At 42.1% G+C, this 26,374-nt stretch overlaps 2 protein-coding genes across 4 annotated transcripts; one reads left to right on the top strand and one right to left on the bottom strand.

Moving 5' to 3' along the window:
* The first annotated feature begins 237 nt into the window (after positions 1-237).
* SIMC1 (SUMO interacting motifs containing 1) lies at positions 238-8,120 on the top strand. Its single transcript, XM_033927223.1, has 7 exons — positions 238-437; positions 904-1,049; positions 1,506-1,622; positions 2,840-2,968; positions 6,497-6,659; positions 6,794-6,878; positions 6,965-8,120. Exons 1-7 carry the CDS (start codon positions 369-371, stop codon positions 7,222-7,224), a joined length of 969 nt encoding a protein of 322 aa, XP_033783114.1. The 5' UTR covers positions 238-368; the 3' UTR covers positions 7,225-8,120.
* A 2,143-nt stretch (positions 8,121-10,263) lies between these two features.
* Positions 10,264-26,203, bottom strand: KIAA1191 (KIAA1191 ortholog). 3 transcript variants are annotated; one of them, XM_033927564.1, is made up of 8 exons: positions 26,152-26,170; positions 24,351-24,400; positions 22,245-22,435; positions 18,015-18,138; positions 17,019-17,143; positions 14,444-14,556; positions 13,125-13,261; positions 10,264-12,719 (listed from the first exon to the last, which is right to left on the bottom strand). In XM_033927564.1, the coding sequence occupies exons 2-8, from the start codon at positions 24,373-24,375 to the stop codon at positions 12,511-12,513; spliced, it is 924 nt and encodes a 307-aa protein (XP_033783455.1). In that variant the 5' UTR covers positions 24,376-24,400; positions 26,152-26,170; the 3' UTR covers positions 10,264-12,510. The 3 variants fall into 3 exon arrangements, with proteins under 3 accessions (XP_033783455.1, XP_033783453.1, XP_033783456.1); XM_033927562.1 differs by lacking the exon at positions 26,152-26,170 and adding an exon at positions 25,852-26,110; XM_033927565.1 differs by lacking the exon at positions 22,245-22,435 and having other exon boundaries at positions 26,152-26,203.
* Between the last annotated feature and the right edge of the window lie 171 nt (positions 26,204-26,374).

Genomic DNA, 26,374 nt, shown 5'->3' with positions numbered 1-26,374 from the left:
AGAAAGGAAATGGCCCTTTACTAGAGTGAAGCTAGGATTTTTAGGGGGAGAATCAGAAAAATAAATGTACTCCTCCTCATATGGGCTGCTGGGGAAGAGAAGTATAGAGTGGGTATACGTGTTCAAATAAATATTTATATTTATTGTAGGCTTCACCCAGCAAATGCATCAACAGTGACTTGGGACTGGAAGCTGTTGTCACATGTGATGGAAAAAATGGTAAATCTGCAAGGTCATTCCACCCTGTAGTGACTGTTGGTCTCCTTTTATTTACTACCTTTTTGAAGAAGTTCACCCAAGGCAGCCCACAGGAAGAACAGTCTGGACAAAGGCAACCATTTCAGCAAAACTCGTCCTCATGCCTTAGGATGCTCCTGACAGTGCTAACAAAATATACAGAAAAACATCTTAATAGACAGCATGGCGTGCAAGAGGAGGTAGAACATATAGAGATGTTAGCAGATAAGGTGCAGAGAGATGATCTCAGAGCAGGATCCTGCTAAAATATGTATGACTGGTGTTGGTGCTTATGTGTGTGATTAGTTACGTGTCTCTTCCATTAGAGGCTTTAAGAGCAGAGCCAAGCTTCCTGAAATAGAGATGTTTTGTTGAGCAAAAGCTTTCAGGGGATGCATTCCAGTGTGGGGGCAAGTCTGAAGCAGGCTTGTTAGCTGGAATCACATTGGGTGATGTCCTTTGGAATTCTGCCTGGGAGAACATTGGCGACCTTGGAAATGTGGGTCTACCTTCCTTTAATGATTTTATTCACTCTGCATATCACTTTTAACACAAGCCCATATTTCCGGTGAAGGAATGTACAAAACGTTTCAGATGACTATTTTGGAAATATACACACAGTCGCTCCTCTATTGGGTTTTTAAGTTCTTCTTTTGTTTTCTGCAGGAGGCACTTCCCTCGCAAGTTCTCTTCCTTCAGTATGTAATACAGACACTAGAGGATGACTTTCAGGTGACCCTGCGGCGGCGCTTTCTACAGAAATCTATTGCCAAAAGTGTCTTGTCTTGTGACCAGCACTTTTCCAATGTCAGGTAATGGGATCATTTTAATGCCTCTTATCCTGCAATAGCTAAGATGCTGACCCACATTCATACCTTCTTGAGAAGTAGAGGGCAGAGGGTTAGGTGTACTGAAATTGTTCCATTAATTTAACTTGCCATATTTACTTCAGGCCCTATCGTATGCAGCAGGGCCTATTTACTAATAAAGCATGCCAATTAGCCATAAAGCGTACTGTAGGAAATCTAGCCTCAAAAGTGTTACTTTACAAATGTTTTAGGCTACATCCAGTCCTCCTATCTCGTATGTGCCATTGGTTATTGTTGGACAGCAGCTGAGAATTCTGTTATTCCTTTTGCTATTAAAGAAAAGGAATCTTTCTCTCTTCTATATTCGTATGAACTCGTCCATCTACCTTTCTAGTCAATACAGGCCAGAAACAGAAGGTGACATCTCTATTATATTGATTGGTCTTTCTAATGTTATAGGAATGTAATTGAGTGGCTGGTTAATGCAGTGAAATTATCTTTCTCGGATGTCACTGAAGATCATCTTGGCACTGCTGTACTTCCTGTAACTGATTTAAGGAGGAACAGGGTCCAGAGGTATGGATGACCATTGCAAAGGAGGTTTGACCAACTCTTGATAGACGGCATTATGCTCCCTGTGGCTCAACAGGACTTGAATGTCCACATTAACATCTGATGGGTGCTTCCAGCAGATCTGGCTAGGATGCCTTTTGTTCTTTAACTTGATCCCGAACGGGGACATTTCCATATTATGTTTGGCTGCAAGAGAGATGAAGGGCTGACTGCAGCTGAAGAGAAACACAATTTGTGTGCTTCTAGATTCCTAGTCATCCACTTTACAAGCAGCAGTGAAGAACATCTTAGTGAAAGAGGTGACATTTTTTTAGCGTTGTAGGATTCTTCATAATCCCATAGGGCATGATTCTCGAAATGTGCGTCCCAATTGCAGGTGGTGGTTGGCATCCTACTGCTGCCTGGCTGCCAACTGGGATGCATGTTTTTCTTAAAAAGTGTCCGAGCTAGGAAGCCTACAATGTAGGCTTCCTAGCTCGGACACTTTAAAAAAAAAACATTGTAAGTCTCTGTTGCATGTAATACGGAGACGCATACCCACACTTAAGCACGCCCAAGGTGAGGTGTGGTTTCACTTGGAAGTGGCCTTGGGTAGGCTTAAGCATCAGTACATGCCCTTCAGACCCTATTCCCACCCCTCTACTCTACCCATCTCACATATTGTTATATGATATTTTTGATTAAAATATATGTGAGAAGGGAGGGTGGGGAGGGTATAATTTTATGTATGTAAGATGACATTAGAAAGAAATTCAAGTGATGTATACAAGTTTTAACTGATGTAATATTGTATACTTGATGCATGATGGAAAAATGAATAAAGAATTTGGAAAAAAAAACATTGTTATCCCTCCCATATGCTATATTCTCAATCTATTTCTTTCCACTGCAACGGTCCCTGCTGCCTTCAAACATGCGATGCAGCGCTGTAGAAATAATTAATAGCAGTACTAGTACACGTCTCCGTAGACATGAAACAGACACCTTAAATGTAGGCCTGCAAAATGCCAAGGAGTGTAGACATGATTTTGAATAGGACAATCAGCGTCCTATATGAATCGGGCTCATAGTGCTCATATCCTGCACACTGTCTGCAGGGAGATGTGTATTAAGCATTGCAGAGCAGTTGCTGGCTGGTTGTACTAAGAGGATGTTGGCATGTGAGTATATTAGAGCATGCATGCTTGCCCTCTTCTCTGAACTTCCTGCCTTCTTTGCAGTGTGGTCTGCCTGTTACAGCGAATGCTTTCCATAGCTGTCGAAGTGGACAAGTCTCCAACTCTCAGTTCTAATAAAATCGCTGACATAATGTTTCCAATTTTTCTGAGTATCCCTAAACGCAGCCAAAGGTAAGATGTTGCTCTTTTTTTTTTAGTTTTAAATTTTTATTTGTTTTTATAACTTACAACAAGTGTAACAGGAAATAACATTTGAATTGTAAAAGATCATTTGATTTGCTAAAATATCATCTGAAAATCATGAAATTTAACCATCCTTTCCATCCCTAATACATTCCTAATTCCTCTAAGATGTTGCTCTTAATAGGCATTTCTTTACCTTTTCTCCAGACCGACACAGCAACTGATGAGTAATAGCTCACCATGACCAGCAGGTGGAGACTGAGACACAAACCTTTGCTGTAGTACAAGTGGGCTTTCCAGTCCCAAGTACAATCAGTCTTCTCTCAGTCTCCAGAAGGTGGAGCTGGTAAGCCTGTGCAGTCTTCCCTAGTTTAGTGTAGGGCTGTTGGAATTTGTTTATATTGGCCTCCCCCCACAATTTTTACTGTAGAGGTGCCTCAGCTGTAAGCCTTACCATTGATACTGGTAAGGCATATAGCTTTGAGAGCCAGTGGGATCCTTCCACGTTTCTTTCAGGGGCCGTTTCAGTGAATGCAGTCCTTTCGGGGGCGTGATTCCTCCAGTGGCCCCTCCGCCGCCCGCCCAGCCCAGGGACCTGGATTGGCCACTGTGAGAATGGGCTACTGGGCTTGATGAACCATTGGTGTGACCCAGGAAGGCTATTGTTATGTCTTTAAGCTTTAAAAAAAATAAATAAATCAAAGATAGATCCTCTTGTAACTCAGTAAGCAAAGAATTCTACAATATTAGGTGCAAGCTTATTTACTCATGGCTCTCGAGTGGGAACAGAAGGCCTAATATACAATCACAACATATTTGGTGAGGCTCTGTGTTGTGCTATTCGGTTTGTGTAGAGCTCTAGCAGTCCCATTTGCTGTTCTACTACTAGTAGGTGTTTTAGGGCTGCTTGTTCTTAAGTATGGTTCATATTATGCATATTAAATAATAGGAATTAGTGCTATAGTTAGTGTTAATTTTGTTTACTATATATATAGGCTGAATTAGGATTTTTTTTTTTTCAGGTTTTGTATTATTTCACAATGTGCCTAGTAATGGAGAGATTTATGATGCTATTACTCAGATGATATGAGTATCAGAATTTGTATCTGTATCTTTTTTTTTTGGTATGGTAACTTCCATGGAGAAAATTTGCTAGTTATGATCTGCATCTGTTTGGATAAGATAGGGCCTTTGTAGACGTTAGAGCATGTTTACATTTAATTCATAAGAACTGCCATGTTATAAATCTAAATACACCACGTCTAGTGCACTCCCTCTATCCAATTCTCTGGTCACCCAGTCAAGGAAATTGTTCGGATTTGTCTTACAAAGACCTACCTCTAATGAATCCATGTTGCCTCTGGTCATGTAATCCACCGGATTCCAGAAATTTCACCATGCTCTGTTTTAAAAGCATTTCTACTCATTTTCTTATCACAGAAGTCACTTACTGGCCTGTAATTCCCCACTTCTTCCCTACTTCTACTTTTATGTAGAGTGACCACATCCATCCTTCTCCAGTCCTTTGGTACCACTCCCGACTGTAGAGAAGCATTGAAAAGATCAGTCAGTGGAGCCACCAGAACTTCCCTAAGTTCCTTCAGCACCCTCGGGTGTACGCCATCTAGCCCCATCCCTTTGTCTACCTTTAATTTAGCTAGCTCCTCACAAACAGAACCTTCTGAAAATCGATCATGGTCTACCACTCCTTCATCCCTATTCGCATTTGTCTTCTGTGGTCCCACTCCGGCGCTTCAGCTGTGAGCGCAGAACAGAAATATTTAAGTGATTCAGCCTTTTCTTTCAGCTTCAACATATTTCTCCCCTTCACCTTTGAGTCTCACAGTGCCACTTTTGCACTTCTTCCCATCGCTGATATATCTAGAAAATGTCTCCCTTTTTTACCATGTCAACTATTTTTTTCTTCCATTTGAATCTTTGTTTTCCTGACTGCTCGACCAGCCTCTCTTAACTTTTCTAAATTTTTTGGGGCTGTAGATGTAAGAGTTGCTTGTTTGGTGATGGTAGCACAGAATTCTATTACACTTTGGGATTCTGTCAGGTACCTGTGACCTGGATTGTCACTAGGAAGCAGGATGCTGGGCTGACCTAGTAGTTCATCATTTCAAGGCAGTTTATTATTCATAAGTCAATATTTAATTCCATTCTAGTGCTTATCTAAGAACAAACCCCCCAAAAATGCAAAATACTAAAACATAACCTAACAATAATCAGCCATCAATCCATGCATATTCCCAAGGACAAAATACAGTTTTCATGTGATCACAAACAGTGACTTGTCCTCTTCCTTTAAATCTTGACGTAGGCTATTCCAAAGTTCTCAAATTACTTCAGAATACCACTTACAGTGTAGACGTAGGGCCCACTAACATGACATTTTAAGTGGCTGCAATGCAGCCCACACGAAGGATTAGACTTAACCAGTCTCTCTCTGATAATATGGACCAATGTTACGGAAGGTTTAGAAAGCCAGCTTTTAAACCTAATCCTACTAATGAATTGAGTGAGTAAAAAACAGGGGAAACATTTTCCCATTTAGCACTTCATACTAAAACTTTTTCTAGTGCAAAAGGCTTATGGGTAGGATATTTACATTGTTTCTCTCTCGGCTCTAGCTGCTCATTTTTTTCCTTCTACACGTGAGTTGGAAGGCGTCTTTCTGATCATACTTTATTTTTTATCTGGGGGGTTTATATGAATTCAGAGGCTTTTCAGTGCTCCAGAGGTTCCAAGTGTTACTGGGGCAGCTCTACATGAGAGAAAACAGAGACACTCTTGGTAGAAGTCTGTAGTCCTTTTCCTCTGAAAGCAAGGCTCACTCCCAGTACTGGAGCTTGAGCGCAGGCTGTGTGACCCCATGTTGGTCCCTGGAGGATGTGTGGGGGTCTGGGCTCTTAGGGTTTGACTGGCAGCCCAAAGAAACAAGCATCTGGATTATCTTTACATGCTTGTCTGAAGCAGAAGTCTTCTCCATTCCCTAGCTGCAGTTTTCAGCTAAAGCAGACACAGTACTGAAAGAACTGCAATAGAACTGAGAGTACAGTCTATTGCTGTCTATGAGGAAAATCAGGAGGGGGAGTCACAAAAAAACACTCGAGTCCACTACCTTAATCACTCATCTAAAGTCAACAACACAAGGCTGAGAGCAAGAGGAAATAAGGTTACTAACACAGTTTTACTGGAGAAAAAAAACGGAGAACCTGTCTCAGACTTGAAAGGTTAAATTACTTCATCGGCAAAAAAACCCACAACCCTCCAGAAAATATCGGTCATCACACACTCTTTCTCTTATCTTAAATCAAGTATCAAACAAACAACTTGATCTAGTGGAAGGACTGCTTCAGGAATTGATGGATCATATTTAGTGCCAGCACACATTCCAGGTCCAGAACTTGGGCTGTTCAGTTTGTGTTTTAGTGATTATCGAGTAGGAATCTGGTTTCGGCTTCTTTATGTGGCACTTTTAACAGCTCTCTCTTCTCTGCTTGTTCTCAGAGAGACCCTCTTTAACAGCCTGGAGAGCTCCCTTCTTCGAGCCAAAGTGATCACTATCATGTTTGACCACAGCTGTGAGTCCATGCCCTCCCAGCCGCTGCCACTGTCCCTGGCTAAGATCCTGTATTTCCTCAAACACTCGACACTGCTCCTGGAATATCAGGTACCAGATGGCTACAGACTCTTAATTAGAATTGGTTGGCCATGCTGTTAATCTCAGAGGCTGGTAGGACATATTTTGTTGTTGTTTCTGCCTTGAACTTGGGATCATTTGTTCTCTCCTGTCTCCATGTTTAGGCTAGTAGTGGAGATTGGCAGCGCTGGGATGAAATGCTTCACCTCTTGTGTTTGCTCTTTCTGAGCTATCAAAGAATACTTACAGGTAAGAGTTCTCATCTCATCGTTTCGCTGTCTCTTCTACCTTTGTTACTCACACTAATCTACCCCCACCTCCCTTTCTTGTTTCAGAACATCTGAGAACAGCAGTGACTGAGCGGATCAATTTAATAATCCAGGAGGTCAAGCCTCAGCAGACCCAGCATGATGACATAAGCACACAAGATGTTGAACTGCACCTGAATGCTTTCTGCAATAGGGTCACACAGCTTCAAGGAGAGGTGCTGCCCCCAACCCTTCAAAGGAGGATCTCTGTCCTGAGAACTCTCTTAAACATGGCCAAATCCCAAAACAGGTCAGCTTCTGTTCATGAGGAGCACCCTCCTTCTTGAGCAGCTGTTATACAACCTGGATCTCTCCTGACAGCGCGTATTAACAATGAAGTTGAGTGAAAAGATATGATGAGATCCAGACACTGATGCTGCTACAACCATGAGCTTTAGCAGTCTATACATTTTTGTTCACTACAGAGATCATTTGCTACCTCCCCTTCCCATACCTTATTCTCTGCCGATCACTGAGGGCGCAGAACCTGTTCATTTTTAGATATGAACTGTTTTTATGTTATAGTTTTACTTTAATTTTAGATCAAACTACTTTTGCTGCATTTTGCTATAAGCTGAGCTTTGCAAAGTCAGGCTCATAAAATGTAACCGAAAGCCCAGCACATAAAGGTATTAATTAAAACATCCCCACCCTTGCTCGCTCTCGGGCATCTATTTTTGATCTCACTGGTGCAACTGAACTGCTTTGTGTGTCCTTCTTAGTGTCTGTCTCAACCTCAGTCCTGCATCAACATTCTTCGATGCAAGGCTGGAGGGTCAGTGGCTGGGCCCATTCTTACTCGGATTCTTTCCTCTCTCCTTAAAGAATGGCACAGGGATGTTTTCCCATGATGATCTGTGGAGACGGGGACAGTGACAAGTTCTGTCACTGGCAAAGCATCTTTCAGCTCTCAGCTTCTGTTGCTTCCACATTTCGCTTAATCTGCTCATATACTGAGGGCTGCTCTGGCACACTAAATCAATATTTTTGTAGTTCTCAAACACAGCACAACTGTGTTAAGCTGAGGCATATTATAGTTAGTGTCCAGGGGAAATATCGAGCATTTTCAATGTACAAAAATCTGCCTAGCAGCAGCTATCTTTATTTGCTCTTTGCACTGTTGACATACAAATATAAATGTATATTTTGTAAATGCTTTTTTAAAATAAACAGCCTGCACTAAGATGGTTTCTTTGGGAGCACTCTCCAATTATATACTTTTGATACTCGGGGAATGTGCTAATGTCTGCTTTTTTATTTTTGCTATATATTAATTTTGCGTACAAAAAAAAACTATTAAAGGGTATAGAAAAGAAAAATCAATATTATGTAAGAAAACAGTCTGTAATTAATGAATGTGTTAAAGTCCTCTCTAAGAAAATGGAGAAAAGCCCTCAACGCCTACACGAGATAAGAGTGTGGGTTTTTGTGTAAGATTACAGTAATGAACCTCATTCCTAAACTATAATCTTAGATTCTTGAATGTGACCTGATGCAGAGCTTTATTTCTGGAGTTCATAAGAAACCTAGCAAGAGCTGCTTTCTTTCTTTGGGAACTGGAGCTAGTTTATTTTTTCAGCTAGGTGACCCTTCACTTTGTCTTAAATATATACTTTATAATTATAGAGAGAAACATACACAAACTTTGGTCTAAAACAGCCCGTTAGGATTATAGGCCAGTGGTCTTCATTGTAAGGCCCTCCGAGACCTCTCTGGCAGAATATCATTTCCCACCCCCTGTTGAGATCCGGCGGCACTTTTTTGTTTCCAGCGCTGCAATCCTGCACTCTTTGGATTGTGGGAAGCATGAATGAAGTAAACATGCTGCTGCAGGGACAAGAGGCTGTGGCAGAGGGACAGCTCCCGGGGCCACTTCATTCAAACTACAGCGCTGGATCTGATGGGAGGGGTGGGAAAGGGGAAGATGCTAGACTTCTGTGGCAAGAAAGATGGGGAAGGAGATGGTGTACATGGAAAAGTCGACAGAATGAGAAGGAAGCAGAAAAATGGAAGAAAGTTAAGGCCAAAGATGGATGTAGGGCAGAAAGTGAAGGAGAGAAGAACAACAAATGGATACATAGTTAAGAGCACAGACAGAAGGAAGACTGGGAAAAGATGGTTTGAAAAAGTCACCAGACAACAAAGGTAGGGGAAGTGATTTTATTTTCAGTTTACTGATTTGTTTCTATTTCTCCGGGGTTGTACGGCATGCAGAGCCTGGCATGTTAAGGTTTAATTTGTGTATATTAGGATTTTTAGTTTGAATCCCATGCAAGTACAGGACCACATTGTGGTCCATAAAACAAGTGTGACCAAGGCCAGGTGTTCTGGTAGGAATGAATGTTGAGAAGTGCTTTTGGCATTTTGGCCCCAAGTAGGGAAGATATTTGTCAGCTCTCCTTCATTCCTTTTGGATCCAAAACGGTCCTCGCTTAAAAATTAGTGAAGATCACTGTTGTAGGCTATCCATATACTAGTGCTTTAGAAAGCTGTGTATCAAGTACAGGCCAGGAAAGAGATTTTTATCTCATCTCTGCTATTGGAATGGGGCAAGTAGGCATTTCTCATACACCATCTTGAGTGAATCTTTCTTCAGAAAGGTATTTAATTATAACCACTGTCAAATATTGATTGGTGTTTATTAATCATATTGTCAAGAAGCAAACGTGTTCACTCAGGTACTTGGACTCCTAAGGTAGGTGCCTTGCTTTATTTAAGTGGTAGACCCCAATGATCACTGCTTTGAACTGAGGCATTTTGTAACCAACCAGAACCAGGGCTCTGATGTAATACCATAAGATTAGCCATGCTGGGTCAGATCAGTGGTCCATCTAGCCCAATCTAGATCACAAGTACAAGCAGTAGCTGCCCCCCATTTCTATTTCAATAGCAGACTATAGACTTTTCCTCCAGGAACTCGGCCAAACCTTTTTTAAAAGCAGTTATGTTAATCACTCCTCTACCAATGTGTTGCAGAGCTTAACTATATTCCCTCTTGATTTTCAAAGTATTTCCCTGTAACTAGTCTTTGTAATTTTGGATGAAGTAAAAAACTGATCTACACCACTCAGGATTTTGTAGACTTCCATCTTATCTTCCCTTTATCTTGGAGAGAATTCTGCTCGCCTTAAGGTGAGGTTTCACCCTGGAGCTTTGCGTTTGTCCACATTACATTTTACCTGCGGTTTTTCACAGTCTGCATGTGTTTAACAACTTTGATCAGGGCTAATCCCAACAAAGTAAAATATATTAAAATGGAAATATTCCAGACAAAAAGATAAAATGTAAAATTTCTAAGTGATCACACAAAACTTAGCCAGAGGCAGTTTTTACCATTTCATTACTTGCATTTTATTTTTCCAAACTGACAATTAAATTAGGCACAAGACACATGAGCACAACAAAACGAACATCAAGACAGAATCTGCATAAGTTCTGAGACTGTGATTTGAGAGAATGGCTGCTCCGAGAAAGTCCTGGACCAAGGAGTGTGGTGGGCCTAAATCAATAGAACCCAATTGTAGCCAAAAACTAATCGATTAAGCTGTATGCCGAAGCTTTGTACAAGGGTTCCTAAACAAATTTTATGCAAATCTAAACACAAAGGCAGCTTAGTAAAAGCATCCATATATGTGCAAACATTTTAAACATACCACTTACCATTATGCACAAAAATACTCTCTCAGTACATCCCCTTTGCACATATGCTCTTCTGTATGTTAATATAATTGTGCTCTGCTGCTCACTAAATCCTCAGCAACCTACCTCTAAGAAGCAAGAAAAGAAAGACACGCTACAGAGGTCCTCAGTGCTTACAGAACAAGAGACAGGCGTGACGTTCCCAAGAGAGAGTGAACTTACCTCTCGGAACACAAAACCCCTCATTCTTGTAAAGGGTCACTGGGGATTTTACTACCTATGGCATATGAATGCCCTAATTTAAAAGTATACTGGGAGGAGGTGTGGTGAAGAATTGCAGGCATCTTGCGTTTTAATGTTCCACTGACTCTTAGGGCAATTATTTGATTTCTCCCGCTGCTACAAGATGTCTTTTTGATTTAGTCCAAGTTGCTCTAGAGATTATTATAAATCATTGGAAGAATAGTTGTGACGTGCATGTCAATTTATGGTGGCCTTGGGTCTGCCTATTTAGAAAGACAGACAGGGACCTTACGGTTCCTAAAGGAAAAAGCGAGTACAATTATTGGATCGTTGTGTGTGAAATAATTCCCAAGGATTTCTTTGGAATTTTTATCTTATCTGGTATGGGTTTGTATTTACCTTTGGAAATTAGAATAAAATGTTTTAGAGAGGAAAAAAACCCTCAACCTAAGCTGCACACACGACCACGAGGTCTCCTGTGCTCATGCTAATTTATTCATTAGTACCATTTTTAAAAAAAAATTTGAACTTTATTGAAAAAATGTGTATGGTTATTAGTAGCAAATAAAAGCCCAGGGCTCTAAGTCTGAACCTCCTCTACCTAAGCACCAGCACTGGACAGCCAGAATAAGGCAGGTTTTAAAACAAGTCTCACACCCCATATTACATCAGCCCCCTGGAAAGCTGCACAGTTTCCGCAGAAACCCACAAGTCAAAATCATCACAAAGAACACATCTCCTGCAACTGCAGAGAAAACTCTTCATGAACAAAAGGCTGCTTGCAAATGCAAGTCTAAAAGATCTTCCTTACGAGGTTGGCAAATTAAATCTTATGTAATGCAGAGGACTCTACCTCTTAAGACAAAGTCTCACCCAGTTCACCAAGTTGTCAGACAAGTATCATGCAATAATTAAATACTTGGATCACTCAGTAATTTGAAAGGCATTTCTAGTTATCCCTGAACAAATGAGGCAGTCAACAATAGGGTTTCAAGTTGGGAGAATCTGAGCCCAGATCATGAAGCAGGCCATAAAATGTCATTCAGTTTGAGGGCTACATGACAGCATCCGCCAGGGCGACTCGTCAAGAGACCATGCACCATTTTAAAACTTTTCATGACTTTTAGGAAAGCTGGAGTCCCAAGTAAAAGCACTAGCCCAATTAGGATTCCTCTATATACACAGGTAAAGCCAGTATCATTTCTGTATCTTCACTTTCTCTTGTTGGAATTGAATGCGTACATACAGAACAAACATCAAACTACAAGGGAATAGGAATATTTGTCTGTAATCTTACAAATCTGCACCTGAAATGGCACAAGTGCACAGAACTTAACTGAACCCGCTCTATCAGCCATAACTGTTCTAAGACCACAAGACACATTTGAGACCAATTTCATTCAGCCTGCCTGCTATGGGAGAACAAAATTAATGGCATTAAGGAGGAGTCACATGGATAACTGTCTATCGCATTCAGCAATGAACCTGATCTGTTCTTGTACGTAAAATGAGTACCAGAGAAACTCGTTAGAAACCCCTACTCTCAAAATACTAATAAGCTGCAGGTTTCCAGGAAGAGCATCAGGTTCATAGTGCTCAGTCCCATGCAACAGATTGCACAGCACAATGCCGAGGTTAAGAAGGAAAATGCTAGTGTCTCTCTCTACAAAGGGTGCAGCGTAAGGTCACCCCTAGAAGCCAGTGGGGGTAAGTATGTTCAAGTCACGATGCTTAAGATTATGTGCATGGGCAGCCGTTTTTTTCCCCTCTGCCACTGAGATGTCCATCTTGGGGGGTTTGAAGATACTGGGGTCCTCTGCCATCCTGGTGGTCTGAGTACGAATCAGCTCCATAGGCAATGGCTTCTGAGCACCTTTGTAGGACTGGACAGTGAAGCCCCCTATAGAGGAAATGCGGAGGTTACAACAGCCAAACAGACAAAAAAAATGTACATTATACATAAAGCACTTCAAGCAGTCCTAAAGGCAATATGGGGCACTTGAGACTTCCTTGCAAAATCTGTATTGACAAGCTTGGTGAAAACCGGCCAGCATTATGTAATAAGGAACAGAATACCTGGTACCATGCCTGTTCCTCTGGTGAACAATTCCATGCATACAGGAACTTCTTTTAAAATACATCTTCACATGCCCTACAAACCTGCAAAGTACCCTAACACCATGTCCAGCATTAGAGCCAAAAGGTCTAAAACACATGTTGCTATGACAGGCCTCTCTTTCAACAGGCAAAGCTCCTTTACTAGCAAGCACAAATCTCTGCACTTGCTTTTGAGAACTTATTTTACCTGGATCTGTAGAGGATTTCTGAACAGGCCCAAACATGCTCCATTTCTCTGCTGAGCCACGGTCTCCACTCATGGTGTCAATGGCGCCACATTCAGCACCAGGAAGAGAGGCTATAGATCCGTGACTGAACCAGCCTCTGGCAATAGGAAAGAAACAAACAAACACACACTGAAAGCAAGGAAGGCCAATGGTACAAGTCAGATCATGTGAGGCTGGGGAGCTCATCCACAGAACACAAGAAAAATCCAGAGTGCTTATCTGGTTCCTTGGCCTTTTGCAAATCATTTAACTATGCGTCACCCTCAAAACAGATCAGAATGAGAACCCCCAGGCCCATGCTTCAAAAGTGCACCAATTAAAAACAAGAAATTTAAAGATCGTAGGGATTCTGTCAAATAGCCTAAATTTAAAAAAAAAAAAAAAAAAGTCTGTGCCTTCACTTTCATATTATAAACCACTCCTATAAAAAAAAAAATAGCAGTACCAAAATTAAGTTCACCATGAATAATCACCTGGGTATTTAAGGGGTGGGGGTTATTCTTCGGTTTTTCACTACTTCATTCCCAAGTATGTCTATTATCTTTTTTTCACAATTTCTAATCACTTGCATGCCTGATCCTAAATCCATCAAACCCCGACACCTACCATCTTAAAAGTGAAATTCTATTAGATCTCCCAGAGAGTAGTTCTACATCACATCCTGTCAGGGCTCCTTCACAAGGCAGGACGGCAGATATAAGCTCCAGTTGACGCTCAAGATTAGCAGTGGCCGAGCCAGTTCAGAGACATTCGTTCTGCTTGAGCCACCTGGCAGGGCAGTAGCAACAGCAACTATGGACCAACACCACAGCTGACTGCTACATTCCCCCCTCGACTGGTGTGGAGACATGCAACTTCTCACAGATGTAGCTAAACCTTCTGGCAAGAAAGTCACGTGGCTGAGGCTGCAGGTGTTTCCTGGGCCTACTTTAGATTACAGAAGGCTATGACAGGCCTCTCTTTCAACAGAATAAAGCTCATCAACTTTACAACCTCTAAAGGTTCTCAAGTATGTGGTACAGGCTAAAGCCTTTGGCCATCATTCTACATCTGTCAAGAAATCAGGCACTTGGTTAGGGTGCTGGTCTTTGACTAGAGGGCCGCTGCGTGAGCGGACTACTGGGCATGATGGACCACTGGTCTGACCCAGAAGCGGCAATTCTTATGTTCTTCTATGTTAAAACAATCCGTATTAGAACTGACATTATCAGACACACCACATATAATGCTGCACAGAAAAAGCTACAAGTTAAACTGTTTATGCTGGTCCCAGCTGTACCTGGGCTTGTGCTTGGGAGAGGAGGATGGAGTGTTACTCGCTGAGGACTGGGCAGACAAGTTTTGTTTCTCTTCTCTTTCTTTTGTTGTTTCACCACTCAGCATCTTTAATTTCTGTCAGGAAAAAAGAGAGTGAAGTGCCAATTAATCTCCTAGAACAATGCATTATAGAAACCATGACAGAAATCACTCTTTGGCCTCAGCAATCAAAACAACCCCCCCCCCCTTAATTTAGAAAAAGAGGGTTCTGAATAAAGCAGCACAGATATATACAGAGGTTCCTGTTCATTTCACACCAAGCAGCAGTAACTAGAAGATCATCTGCACATCACGAAAACAAAAACACTACAGCAAGCCATATTCTGCATAATCCCTGCTATCCACAGTCATTTTGAAAGGCAAGAACAAGTCGGCGCTGAAAAGTGGCTCTAAAGAGAATTTTCTTCATCCAGAGATCTGCTCAGAATTCAGATTTTTACTTCAATCAAAATATTAAAAACCCCAGTCACTCATCTTTCTGCCCACACATCTACCAGTTAACATGGTCTGCCTCCAATTTTTCACAGTCCACATGTGTTTTAAGAGCTTTGAACAGTCTAGTTTCATCTGCAAACTTAATCACCTCATTCCAATTTCCAGATCATTTATAAATAAGTTAAATAGCACCGGTCCCAGTACAGACCCCTGCGACACTCCACTGTTTTCTCTCCTCCACTGAGAAAAATGACCATATAACCCTACCCTGTTTTCTATCCGATAACCAATTCCTAATCCACAACTGAACTTTGCCTCCAATCTCATGATTCTTTAATTTTCTCAAGAGCCTCTTTGTCAAAAGCTTTCTGAAAATCTAGATACACTATATCAACCGGCTCACCTTTATCCACACGTTTATTCACAAAAGTCAAGCAAATTGGAGGCAAGATCTCCCTCGGCTGAACCCATGCCGACTGTTTCATTAAATCATGTTTGTCTACGTGTGCCACAATTTTATACAAACGTAGGAAGATAATATATTTTAAGCTTGAGGTTTTTTGACAAAGCACCAAGAGATGATTGAAAAGAGGCTTGACTATCTGAACATATATATAACCTAGAGGAGAAATGATACAGATGTTTAAAATACTTGAATGGTATTAATCTACAAATAAATCTTTTCCAGAGATGGAGAAGCGATACAACTAAGGACATAATATGAGGTTGCAGGGTAGTAGACTTGGGACTAACATTCACTACATGTTCATCGGTTCTTTCCTTTCAGCTGCGTAACCTCAGACCCAAAGCTCCTGCTGCTTCATGGTGACTCCAGCTTATTCTGGTTTACATTACATACCAACCCTATCCTGAGCCCAGCACAGCATGGCACATTTCACCCACTTCATGAAGCTCCTATCGTTCCCTCTATCTCAGGGGTCCCCAAAGTCCCTCATTGAGAGCCGAATCCAGTCGGGTTTTCAGGATTTCCCCAATGAATATGCATGAGAACTATGTGCATGCACTGCTTTCAATACATATTCATTGGGGAAATCCTGAAAACCCAACTGGATTCGGCCCTCAGCGAGGGACTTTGGGGGACCCTTGTTCTATCTTGATGGTCAACCTTGATACCTTAAACACAGCTTCATCCTACCACAGCATACTAAATGGAAAATCCCAATACAAACACCTCTAAGCTTGAGTCACCCATTAATCCTGATGTGAGGGTATTTCCAGTAACAAGGATTCATCAGCCATACAAACCCACCTGCCTTCCCTATCAGATGAAGCTGCCTATAGCTGGGGAAATAGGTGGGTCCTGCACATGCAAAAGACATACAGTCAGATAACACTACCCATATGTGGCCGACCAAACAAATATGAACCGATTCATTTGATACTAGAGAGAATTCTACCTTTTCCAATAGAAAACATGCAATTAAGAAGAACTGCAGACTGAATCATAAGGGAGAATACGTCCAATTTAGAAATCTTACATTTTTACATTACATTACATTAGTGACTTCTATTCCGCTCGTACCTTGCAGTTCTAGGCGGATTACAAAAGAAGCTAACTGGATATTTCCAGGAAAAACTACAGTTTGGGAATTAGGATTACAAAGAAGATAACTGGACATTTCCAAGAGAATTGCACCTTTCCTACTGAGAAATATACCAAAAATATTTACGAATGCTTTACAAAGGAAAAGTACAATGGCTTAGTCTTTGGACTATTTAATGGATGGGATGGTTATGGGAAGCTATTTCCAAAATGACATCAAATGCGCAAGTCATAGCTGAAAAGTCCCTCTAGTCCGAACACAAAAACCACCAAAACTTCTAAACCTTTTCATAGTACACTACCTTTTAGGAACTCCCATTTGGGGCTCAAGTTCTCTCCAACTTTGAAACCGAATGCAAAGTACCCTGTCTTTCTGCAAAAATGTTACTGTATTAGGAAGTCAGACCTTCAGCCTGTAGTATGTTGGTAACCTGCCACAGATGCAATCACAGCCTGACCGAATATGGAGAGGTGCATTAAGTTATGTGCAGAGAGCCACGAGATATGGCTACAATAGAAATGCCAGCCAATGCCTTACATGAAGTGATTCCGCCACACGATGGTAGTTGGTTTCTTCCGCAGTGAGGCCCTTGTGGGGGGTATATCCAGCATCTCGCAGGCCAGCCTGCTGCTCAAAACGCTGCATGCTCTCCTGTGTTTGCTCTGCAAGAGGAACAGGATCACAAATGCATTCATGCAAGACAATAATGAAAAGAAGAAATTAAGTCACTGGAACTCCACGACGTCATATTAAGTTCATGAATTACTAGTCAACTCTGTTCTCTCTGTCTCATCACTGCTATAACAAATTCCTTCAGCCCACTTACTTTTCTAATTTAAACAGAAATTGAATTGTCCTCTTTCTAGTGGAACTGCTGTGTAAGAACAGGGCTGCTTACAGATGCAGGGGATTTTTCTATTTATAATCCACTTTAAATCAAAGCGGAGTACAAAGGGAACATACACAATAAAAATAATACAACCAGCCACATAAAATTTTTACAACCATAAACAGGATATAAAAGTATAATCCCCCATGATTACAGTCTCAATGTTCAACCCTGATTTTCATTTGGTAAAATAAATAGCACTTCAACCCATGATCACACTACTGAAGTAAAAAGGACCTCTGTACCAGGTTTGTAGCTGACAGATGAGCCATCCAATGCTTTACCCAGCCCTCTCTTTCTTTCTAGCCCTTCCCACAAGGGAAAACTAAATACTGCTAATAGTTACTGCCTCTCTTCTACCACCAAGGCCATTATGCAACCCACAATTCACCAGTTTTCCTCTTAATCCTGGGACTTCAATTCCTGACCTGGATTAAGACAGTGCAAAAGGAACCAAACCAAAGTCTGGAAGTGTAACAGCATACATATGCTGGTTAGTAGGCAGAATATGAACAGAGAAAGGTCTTCTGAAATCTAGTCAGGCCAGTAAATCAATGACAAAAGGCCTGAAGTGGAGTCATTCCCCAAGAACGTAGCTCTTCCTACCCTCACAGCACAGGCCCCATAATGAGGAGAGTTCTTACTTGTTATTAGTGAATTCATGATGATGGATGTGGCCTTGGCTTTCACAACAGGGACCTTGCTGATAGATTCATTAGAAGAGGAGGGTGTTATAGAAGGAGGGGACAAGGTTTCCCCTTCCTCAATCTATGTACAAGGCAGAGGAAGAGGTTTTAAAGAGGGCAAGAGACAAAACAAAAAAGGAGACATTAGTACCATGAATATGGAAAGATTAGGTTCTTACCTCGGTTATCTTCTTTCTAGTAGACGAACTCTCCATTCCTGAACCTGTGGGTAGTCAATTCCTTCTCGCGATAATTCTTGTAGGGAACTTCATTAGCTTTTTTTTTTTTTTTGCTCCACCTACCATCCTTCTGGGCTGTCCTCCAATCCTTCAGTTCGTATCAAAGCAGATGGTCAGGCCTGGAAAGGAAACAGAAGAGGGAGGGGTAAAGGGACACGCTCCAAAAAACATGTCTGTTCTGCCCATCATATCATTAAACATATAACAAAAACCTTAACCACTGGCAAAACATAACAAGGTGAAAAGCAAACAAGTCATCAACTTGAGCACCACCTGCCATCAGTGTGAGAGATTTTATAGATATCCCCTAGGTTTTTTTTTTTCCTTTAATGTGGCATTTGCATCCTCTATTCTTGTCAAGGCTGGACAAAGGAAAGAAACAAGATGTCCAGATTCCCCGGCACCTTTGAAGCAGTAAACAGGCAAATGAACATCTGACAGAGTGGACTTCAGGAATGGAGTGTCTGTCTCTCTAGAAGGAAAGATTAGGTTATTATCTCAGTAATCTTTCAAGTAGACACACTCCATTCATGAACCTGTGGGACGTATCAAAGCTCTCCCCAAGTTTAGGCTGGGACAGATAAGCCTGCTGTCAGAACTGAAGAATCAAATGTGCCAAAAACAACATGGAGGTCCTACACTGGGGTCCAAAACTAGCAATTTTAGAAGTGGGAGAACTTGACTTTAATACCAGAACCCCAAAAAATACACTTTGCAAGACCTCTTCGATTTTGTTATATGAGCTAATCTAATCTAATCTAATCTAATCCTTAGGTTTGTATACCGCATCATCTCCACGTTCGTAGAGCTCGGCGTGGTTTACAGTAGATAAAATAGGAAGGAACTACAACAAAGGGTTAGAGGTAAAAGTATGAAGAATATTTAGGACTTGGGATGCCAGATATAAGAGTTTTTGATACCAAAGTTGGAGAGAGGTTTACATTTTTGAGAAAAGCCAGGTTTTCAGATGTTTGCGGAAAACTTGGAGAGAACTCAAGTTCCGAAGAGGGGAGGTAAGGTTGTTCCAGAGCTCAGTGATTTTGAAGGGGAGGGAGGTCCCTAGCTTTCCTGTATGGGAAATGCCTTTTAGCAAGGGGAAGGATAGTTTTAATTTGTGGGAGGGTCTGGTGGTATCAGGGTTTGAGGAATTCCAAGAAAGAGGGACAAAGGGAGGGAGGATACCGTGTAGGATTTTGAAAGCTAGGCAGGCGCATTTATAGTGGACCCTGGCGATTATCAAAAGCCAGTGAAGCTTGGACAGGAGCGGGGAGACATGGTCAAATTTACTTTTAGCGAAGATGAGCTTGGCCGCGGCATTCTGAATCCGCTGAAGTCTGTGGAGGTTTTTCTTAGTTAGGCTTAAGTAGATGGAGTTGCAATAGTCCAATCTGGAAAGGATGATGGATTGGACAAGGAGGGTAAAATGTTTTTGATGGAAGCAGGATCTAACTTTCCTCAGTATGTGAAGGCTGAAAAAGTATTTTTTTTTTTACCAAGGATTGGAGGTGGTCATTGAAGGACAATGTGGAATCAATGATGACCCCCAAGACATTGCTCGAGAACTCAAGCTGCAGAGAGGAGCCAAAGGGTAGTGGGATGGAGGTGGGTAGTTGGTCTAGTTTTGGGCCGAGCCAAAGAAGTCTTGTTTTGGACTCATTCAGTTTCATTTGCACAGTGTGGGCCCAGGATTATAGGTTCATTATACAAGAGGATATGTTCTTAGACAGGTTGGTGAGGTTCGAATCGGTCTCGAGGAGGACGAGGATGTCGTCGGCATAAGTGTAGATTGTTTCAAGGGGGGATAGGTGGAGTTGTTTTAGGGAGGACATATAGATGTTGAAAAGGATAGGAGATATGGGAGAGCCTTGCGGGACTCCACAATTCGGTTTCCAGGGGGAGGATGAGGTGCCATTCATGTTGACAATGTAAGAACGAGAGCGGAGGAATTTAGAGAACCAGTCTAGGACTGTGGAGTTGATGCCTTTCTCAGAGAGTTGGTAAACAAGAATATCATAGTGGACGACGTCGAAAGCAGCAGAAAGGTCAAATTGTAGGAGGACGGCAAACTTGTTTCGAGAGTGAAGTTGTTGAACCTTTGAGATCAGGGAGGACAGTAGGGATTCAGTGCTGAAGTTAGGATGAAAGCCATATTGATAGGATAAAAGAATAGAGAATCTCTCTAAGTATGATGAGAGTTGGGTAGAAATGATGGACTCTAGCATCTTGGTTAGGAGAGGGATATTTGCAATTGGGCGATAGCTGGATGGTATGGAAGGGTCAAGGTCAGATTTTTTCAGTAGTAGGGTCAAGGGCCAATATGACCCATTTCTGGGGAGAAAAGGCCCGACTGAAGGGCAGAGTTTATGAGATTGGTGATAGAAGAGATGGCCTGTGCAGGAATATTCTCATATAGGTGGGAGGGGAATGGGTCCAAGGAACAGTTACAGGATTTCAGTTTGAGGCAGAGATTGAGGACCAGGGATTCAGATACGCGCTCAAAGGTAGTCCAGGATCTGTCAGCTGGGATAGGGTTGGAGACCGTTAGGGTGGGAATGGAATCGGTGGGCACCAGGGAGTTGTAGGAGACTGAAGGAGGGAAGGAGCATCTCAAGGTAGAGACCTTATCGTTGAAGAATTTTGCTAGAACATCAGCTGAGGGAGAAGAGGGGAGCACGGTGGGGTCTCTTTTGGAGGTTAGGGAGCGCCAGATGTTGAATAGTGTACTACTCTGTTGGATCTGGAGATTTTGTCACCGTAGAAGTTCTTTCAAGCTGACAGTGTGGAAGCTGCAAACAGCTTACAGGAAGAACCTCTGACTCAACAAGCCTGGAATCTGGACTGCTTATGTCTTCTGCCTGCCTCTCTGGCCCAACGAACTGGCCAGAGACCTCAATCCCCACTAGACCTCATGCACTCAAAAACGAGGGAAGTAAAGCAGTCGGCCCTGATCCTGGAAAAACTGTCTTGGAGCCACTCAGCCCAACTGTGGATAAACCTGGGGCGAGCCTTGCTCCCAAGGGAACAATCCCCTGAGCCTTCAAAACTTTTTGTGCAGGCTCTCCAAATGGGTGCACTGCAAAGCAGTCTGCATCATGGAAGCAGACACTTGACCTCAAAGTCTGAGCTCTCCCACAGTCAGAACTGTCTCAAGAATAGGATCCTCTGCAGCACTGAAAAGCCTCGAAATTGGTCAACAAATTGAAAATAAACAAGAGAGAAAAGACCAGCTCCTACCATCTCGCTTATAGATAGACAACTGGGGGACAGCCCAGAAGTTTGGGAGGCAGAGCAAAAGAATGCTAATGAAGTGTCCTACAAGAATTCTCGCGAGAAGGGATGGACTACCCACAGGTTCAGGAATGGAGTGTCTGTCGCACTAGAACAGACCTTACACAAACCCTCTTAATGTCTGATAATTGCAATCCTGTACCACCACAGAAATATGAATTATCCTCATTATGAAAGAAACCTAAATAGTTCTAGCCCATTGATTAAACTCATTCTAACTAAATTCATCTTAACTGATCAGTACCAGCAGTTAAGGTTTGTTAATTAATTTCTAAATTAACAATTACACTGGGGATATTTTTGGTGTAAACTTATGATTCAAAAGATGGAACCTCCACAATGTCTCTACAATCTGAAGCTCCTGGAAACTAATCTACTCACACCTGCAAAGCTCTACAATTTGGACAAGTGCTGCCCAAAGTCACCTATTTTTAAGAAGGTTTATTTTATTCAGAAGAGACCTGTACAACATATAGGATCAATTTAATGCCAGTTCCATGAGGAAGGAAATGAGAAATGAGTTTTTTAAACATGTAAATGCTATAAGACTTCTACACTAGTATAAAAGCAGCCTCTGATCTACTAATCCCCCCCCCCAAAAAAAAAAGTCATTAAAAGCAATTCTTGAACAAGACATGGCACAGCAGGCAGCCTGGCATACCTTAGAAAGCTGCTTGTACTTGCGCTCTGGGATGACAGGCTGTTTCCACAGGACATTACTGCACATGTCTGAAGGTGGAGGTGTCATTGGATTAGTGCTGTCCAAGGCATCGTCATAACTGAATGCTCGACGATGCATTCCAATCGGGAGCGACATTTTACCCAGAAGCCCACCTGTGTTGTGTTCAATAGCTAAGAACAGAGAGCCTCACATGATTTCATATGGTCACAATTTTCCAAACTATATATAATCAATACCATTTCTTTAAATTATTGCTTCAGGATCCATTAAACCATATGCTAAACCCACAATTCAACTCAGGCACCAGACTGCCACGGCAATTAGAAAAGTGCTTCTCTGGCACTTGGCATTTATGAGGTTTTGGGTTTTTTTTTGTTCCAACCACTGCCAGAACAGGAATTTTGTCCTTCCTGCACTTTCACAGTGCAGAAATCTCATGTCAACCTTAAGTATCATGAGACCAGTGTGAGAGAATACGAGACGACAGTGCCTCAAACACACAGAGCCATGTGGGGCAAAGAAGCAGCCTCTTGCTTCCAGTGGTAGTCAAAGACAGAGTTAGGGGTAAGTAGCTTTAAAGGCTAGGAATGGCAGCCAACTGATGTGGGCTATTTGGGATGGCTAGACATTGCAGTGAGATTAAGATGATGACAGGGTAGGAGGAGCAAGCAGAAAGCAAAGATGACTGGGTGGAAAAGGAGCTGTTGGCTAGGTGTTTTATCAGCAATGTTCAGGGATGCGCTGAAGGCCTCTTTATTAAGTTTTCTTTTCCCTTGAATCCCCCCCACTACCACCACCATTATCATTCTCCACTTCAATGGAGACAATACTGGTAAGGAAAGGAGAGAGATCTCTGCCACTGACTCATAAGTCCTAAGAAAATCTATCACGGCCTGCTAAAGCCACGTACTACTGTAAACCCAAAGCATAGGTATGACTACTAGCCTTAGGTCTTCATAAGATCTTCTCTTCCTAAATTGTTATTCCTTATACAACATAGCTGACCATGAACAGAAGAACTGAAACAGATACGGGAGCAATGCAGAAAGCAATCAGGAACTATTTCTATGAAACACCCCCACCTATTCGAAAACATACTAATAAGAAAATTGATTTGCTTTTTATTGTTGAAAAAGGTAGAGCTTGTAATAAAATTTGATCTCTACCAGCACCAGAAAAAAAAGTTGAAAGGAAATGTGTAAGGGAAACTTAATAGCAAATGATGAAGCAGGCATAGAAGGCAAAAGGACAACTCGAAGTCCGCTTGAGGAATCTCTGCCTGGATCCAGAGCACATTCATTTTGGCTTCTGGAGGGAATTACAGCCTGTGGCTCCTGACCAATGACTAACTTAGAAGGGTAGATATTGCATAAAAGAAACCAGCTGTAACTGAAGTTGGGGAAGGAGTTGACACCAGGCATCTCCCTCTGCACAACCAAAAAATGGATATTTTGCAATACAGCCTTTCTAAGATTAAAAGGAGAAGGACAACAAATAATGCAATCAAGTTCAACATAGATTAAATGCAGAGTATCTTCAAGTGTGGGAAAGGAAATGAAGGACTACAGCCAGGGAAAAAAGGAGACAATATGGTCCTTGTGATAAGCTGCATTCAAATTCTGTGTAAAGTAAACCTGCCTTCTATGGCTAGGGTTCAGAAGTACGAAAATTAAACTCAGGGAGAAGTATCTCAACAGCAAAACAGGTGGAGGGAAAACACCACAGGAAAGATTTACGCTGAATATGGAGGCAGCAGAGGAAGCAGTTGAACAATCAAGAGAAGGCAATGCCAATAATATGCAGCCACTCATGGGTTTCAATATTACAACTATACTTTAGAACAGAAGTGTTTCAAATTAAATAAGATGTTTGACTACAGCATAAACTACCAAGAGCTTCTTTCTTCCCTCTGTTCCAAGTAGGCTCAGAGTAGTAAACAGCGCAAAACTATTGTGTGTATTCTAAAGAGTCTAAATGATATTATCTACACTGGACAATAGATGAAATATAAACACATATGAATTATTAAGACTAAGGTATTTTAGTACAGCTAATGAAAGTAGGAGATAAGGAAAAAAAAATTACCAGAATCTGGTTGTCTTGGTTCCATGACAGCTGGCAGATGTGGATTTTAGCTATTGCAGAAATATTTTAAAATCAGTCATTTAGTCAAAATAAGTTTGTTTGTTTTCCAATTCACATCACAGGTATTGCTGTTCTAGCCCAGAAAGAATTTAAGATAATGGAGATATCAATGCATTATTGGCAGAGCTGAGACATGGGCTATTGAGACAGACACGAGAGAAGCCACTACTTGCCCTGGGCTCGTTAATGTGGGATCTTGCTGCTCTTTGGGGTTTTGCCAGGCATTTGGGATGTGGATTGGCCACTGTTGGAAACAGATACTGGGCTAGATGGACAACTGACTTGACCCAGTATGGCTAGTCTTATGTTCTTAACGTACCATAAGAATGGCTAATGGTTTATTGTTTATTATACATTTTGATATCCTGCTTAATGCAATAGTTCAAAGCGGCCTACAAACGAAAATGAAGTTAGGTATTTGAGAAAAACTACCCTATCTGTCCTGAAGGCTCAAAATCTATCTAAAGTACCTGATTAAAATAAAAATATGTAACAACAACATATAATACTTTTTCAAGATCAAAAAAATAGAAAACAGAAAGAATGAAAGAAGATTAAAATAAATAAATGGTCCATCTAGCCCAGTAGCCTGTCCTCACGGTGGCCAATCAAGGCATTAGTACCTAGTAAAAACCCAAAGATTAGCATGGTATATTATTTTATCAGAACTTAAATTTGATTTCTGCAGCAGACATTTGGAAGGGGGGAGCCATTGCTTGTCCTGGAACAGTGGCATAGAATGTTGCTACTCTTTAGGTTTTTTCCAGGTCCTAGTGACCTGGATTGGCCACCATGAAGATGGGCTACTGGGCTCGATGAACCATTGGTCTTATGTTCTTATGCAGTGGTCTCAAACTCGCAGCCCGGGAGCCACATGTGGCCCGCCGGGTACTATTTTGAGGCCCTCGGTATGTGTCATAATCACAAAAGTAAAATAAAACCGTTTCTTGATCATATGTCTCTTTAGCTATAAATGACAATATTATTATTAAGACTTAGCCAAAAGGAAAGATTTATAAAGAGTTTTACCGCATGCAAAATTGTCATTTCTTTAATAAGACATTAACTTTTTCTTCTGCGGCCCTACAAATCCAAAATGTGGACCTGCAAAGGGTTTGAGTTGGAGACCACTGTTCTTCTGTGAGCTTAGTACAGGACAATTGAGCCATGAGGTTGACTCTTAGGCATTGCCAGTATCCCGTTTCCAACAGTACCTGGCAGAAGCCCAAACATTCCAGAGCTGAGATTGTGACGTCATAATGCCTAAGAGCCAACCTCCTCAGTGACGTCACGATGGCTCGACTGTCCTAGACTTGGCTCGCATAAGAGCGAAGGGCCATGAAGCCCAGTGTCCTGGGCCAAAGAGCTGACATTCTGACGTCACAATCTCAGCTCCTCCCCGGGGGCTCTTATGTTGTCCGTCTCGAGAAAAGCCGCTCACCACCAACGAAGCTGCCGCGAAGGGAGTTTCCATGGGCGGACAGGCCGCCAGCCGCTATCACAGAGCGCCGACCGGCTCCCTGGAAGCGCCACAGCTCCGCAGCCAGAGCCAGAGCGACACCGCGGCGGCCATCGCTCGGCAGACCAGGCCCCGCCAATAATGGCGGCCGGAAGCAGAGGGGCGGCGCAGTGCGCAGGCGCGGCCCCACCGCGCTCTCGCGAGAACTCGGAGCTCAAGCCTTTGTAGATGATGAGGGGAAGTGAGCCATAGTTCATCTCTATGCATGAGAAGAGAATCAACCCCAGTGAATCCTTTCTACAATTGCCCTTTGCTGCATCTTGCTCCTTTTAAATGGGGGGGGGAGGGACTTCTGCTACACGTGGGGCCCAAAATCGCCTTAATCTGGATCCTGGGTGAGTCCTGGACACTGCACAATTTCTAGTGAGAGTGAAGAGCCCACAGATGTGGCCCTTGATGCTTAGACGTAGCCCTGCATTTCTGGTGCATTCTGGGACTGCGCGTG

The sequence above is a fragment of the Geotrypetes seraphini genome, chromosome 18 (assembly GCF_902459505.1).
Source record: "Geotrypetes seraphini chromosome 18, aGeoSer1.1, whole genome shotgun sequence".
In the NCBI taxonomy this organism is placed as follows: domain Eukaryota; kingdom Metazoa; phylum Chordata; class Amphibia; order Gymnophiona; family Dermophiidae; genus Geotrypetes; species Geotrypetes seraphini.
This window is presented reverse-complemented; position numbering and strand designations above follow the sequence as displayed.

What these genes read in the sequence shown, in the direction of transcription:
- SIMC1 (XM_033927223.1), top strand. Translation starts at nt 369, where the DNA reads ATGCTCCTGACAGTGCTAACAAAATATACAGAAAAACATCTTAATAGA. An exon ending in AGCATGGCGTGCAAGAGGAG is followed by an intron (nt 438 to 903) that starts GTAGAACATATA and finishes TGTTTTCTGCAG; the next exon opens with GAGGCACTTCCCTCGCAAGT. An exon ending in ATCCCTAAACGCAGCCAAAG is followed by an intron (nt 2,969 to 6,496) that starts GTAAGATGTTGC and finishes GCTTGTTCTCAG; the next exon opens with AGAGACCCTCTTTAACAGCC.
- KIAA1191 (XM_033927564.1), bottom strand. Translation starts at nt 24,375, where the DNA reads ATGGAACCAAGACAACCAGATTCTG. An exon ending in GTGTGGCGGAATCACTTCAT is followed by an intron (nt 14,557 to 17,018) that starts GTAAGGCATTGG and finishes TTTTCCTGACAG; the next exon opens with AAATTAAAGATGCTGAGTGG. An exon ending in GAAATCCTCTACAGATCCAG is followed by an intron (nt 12,720 to 13,124) that starts GTAAAATAAGTT and finishes TTTCCTCTATAG; the next exon opens with GGGGCTTCACTGTCCAGTCC.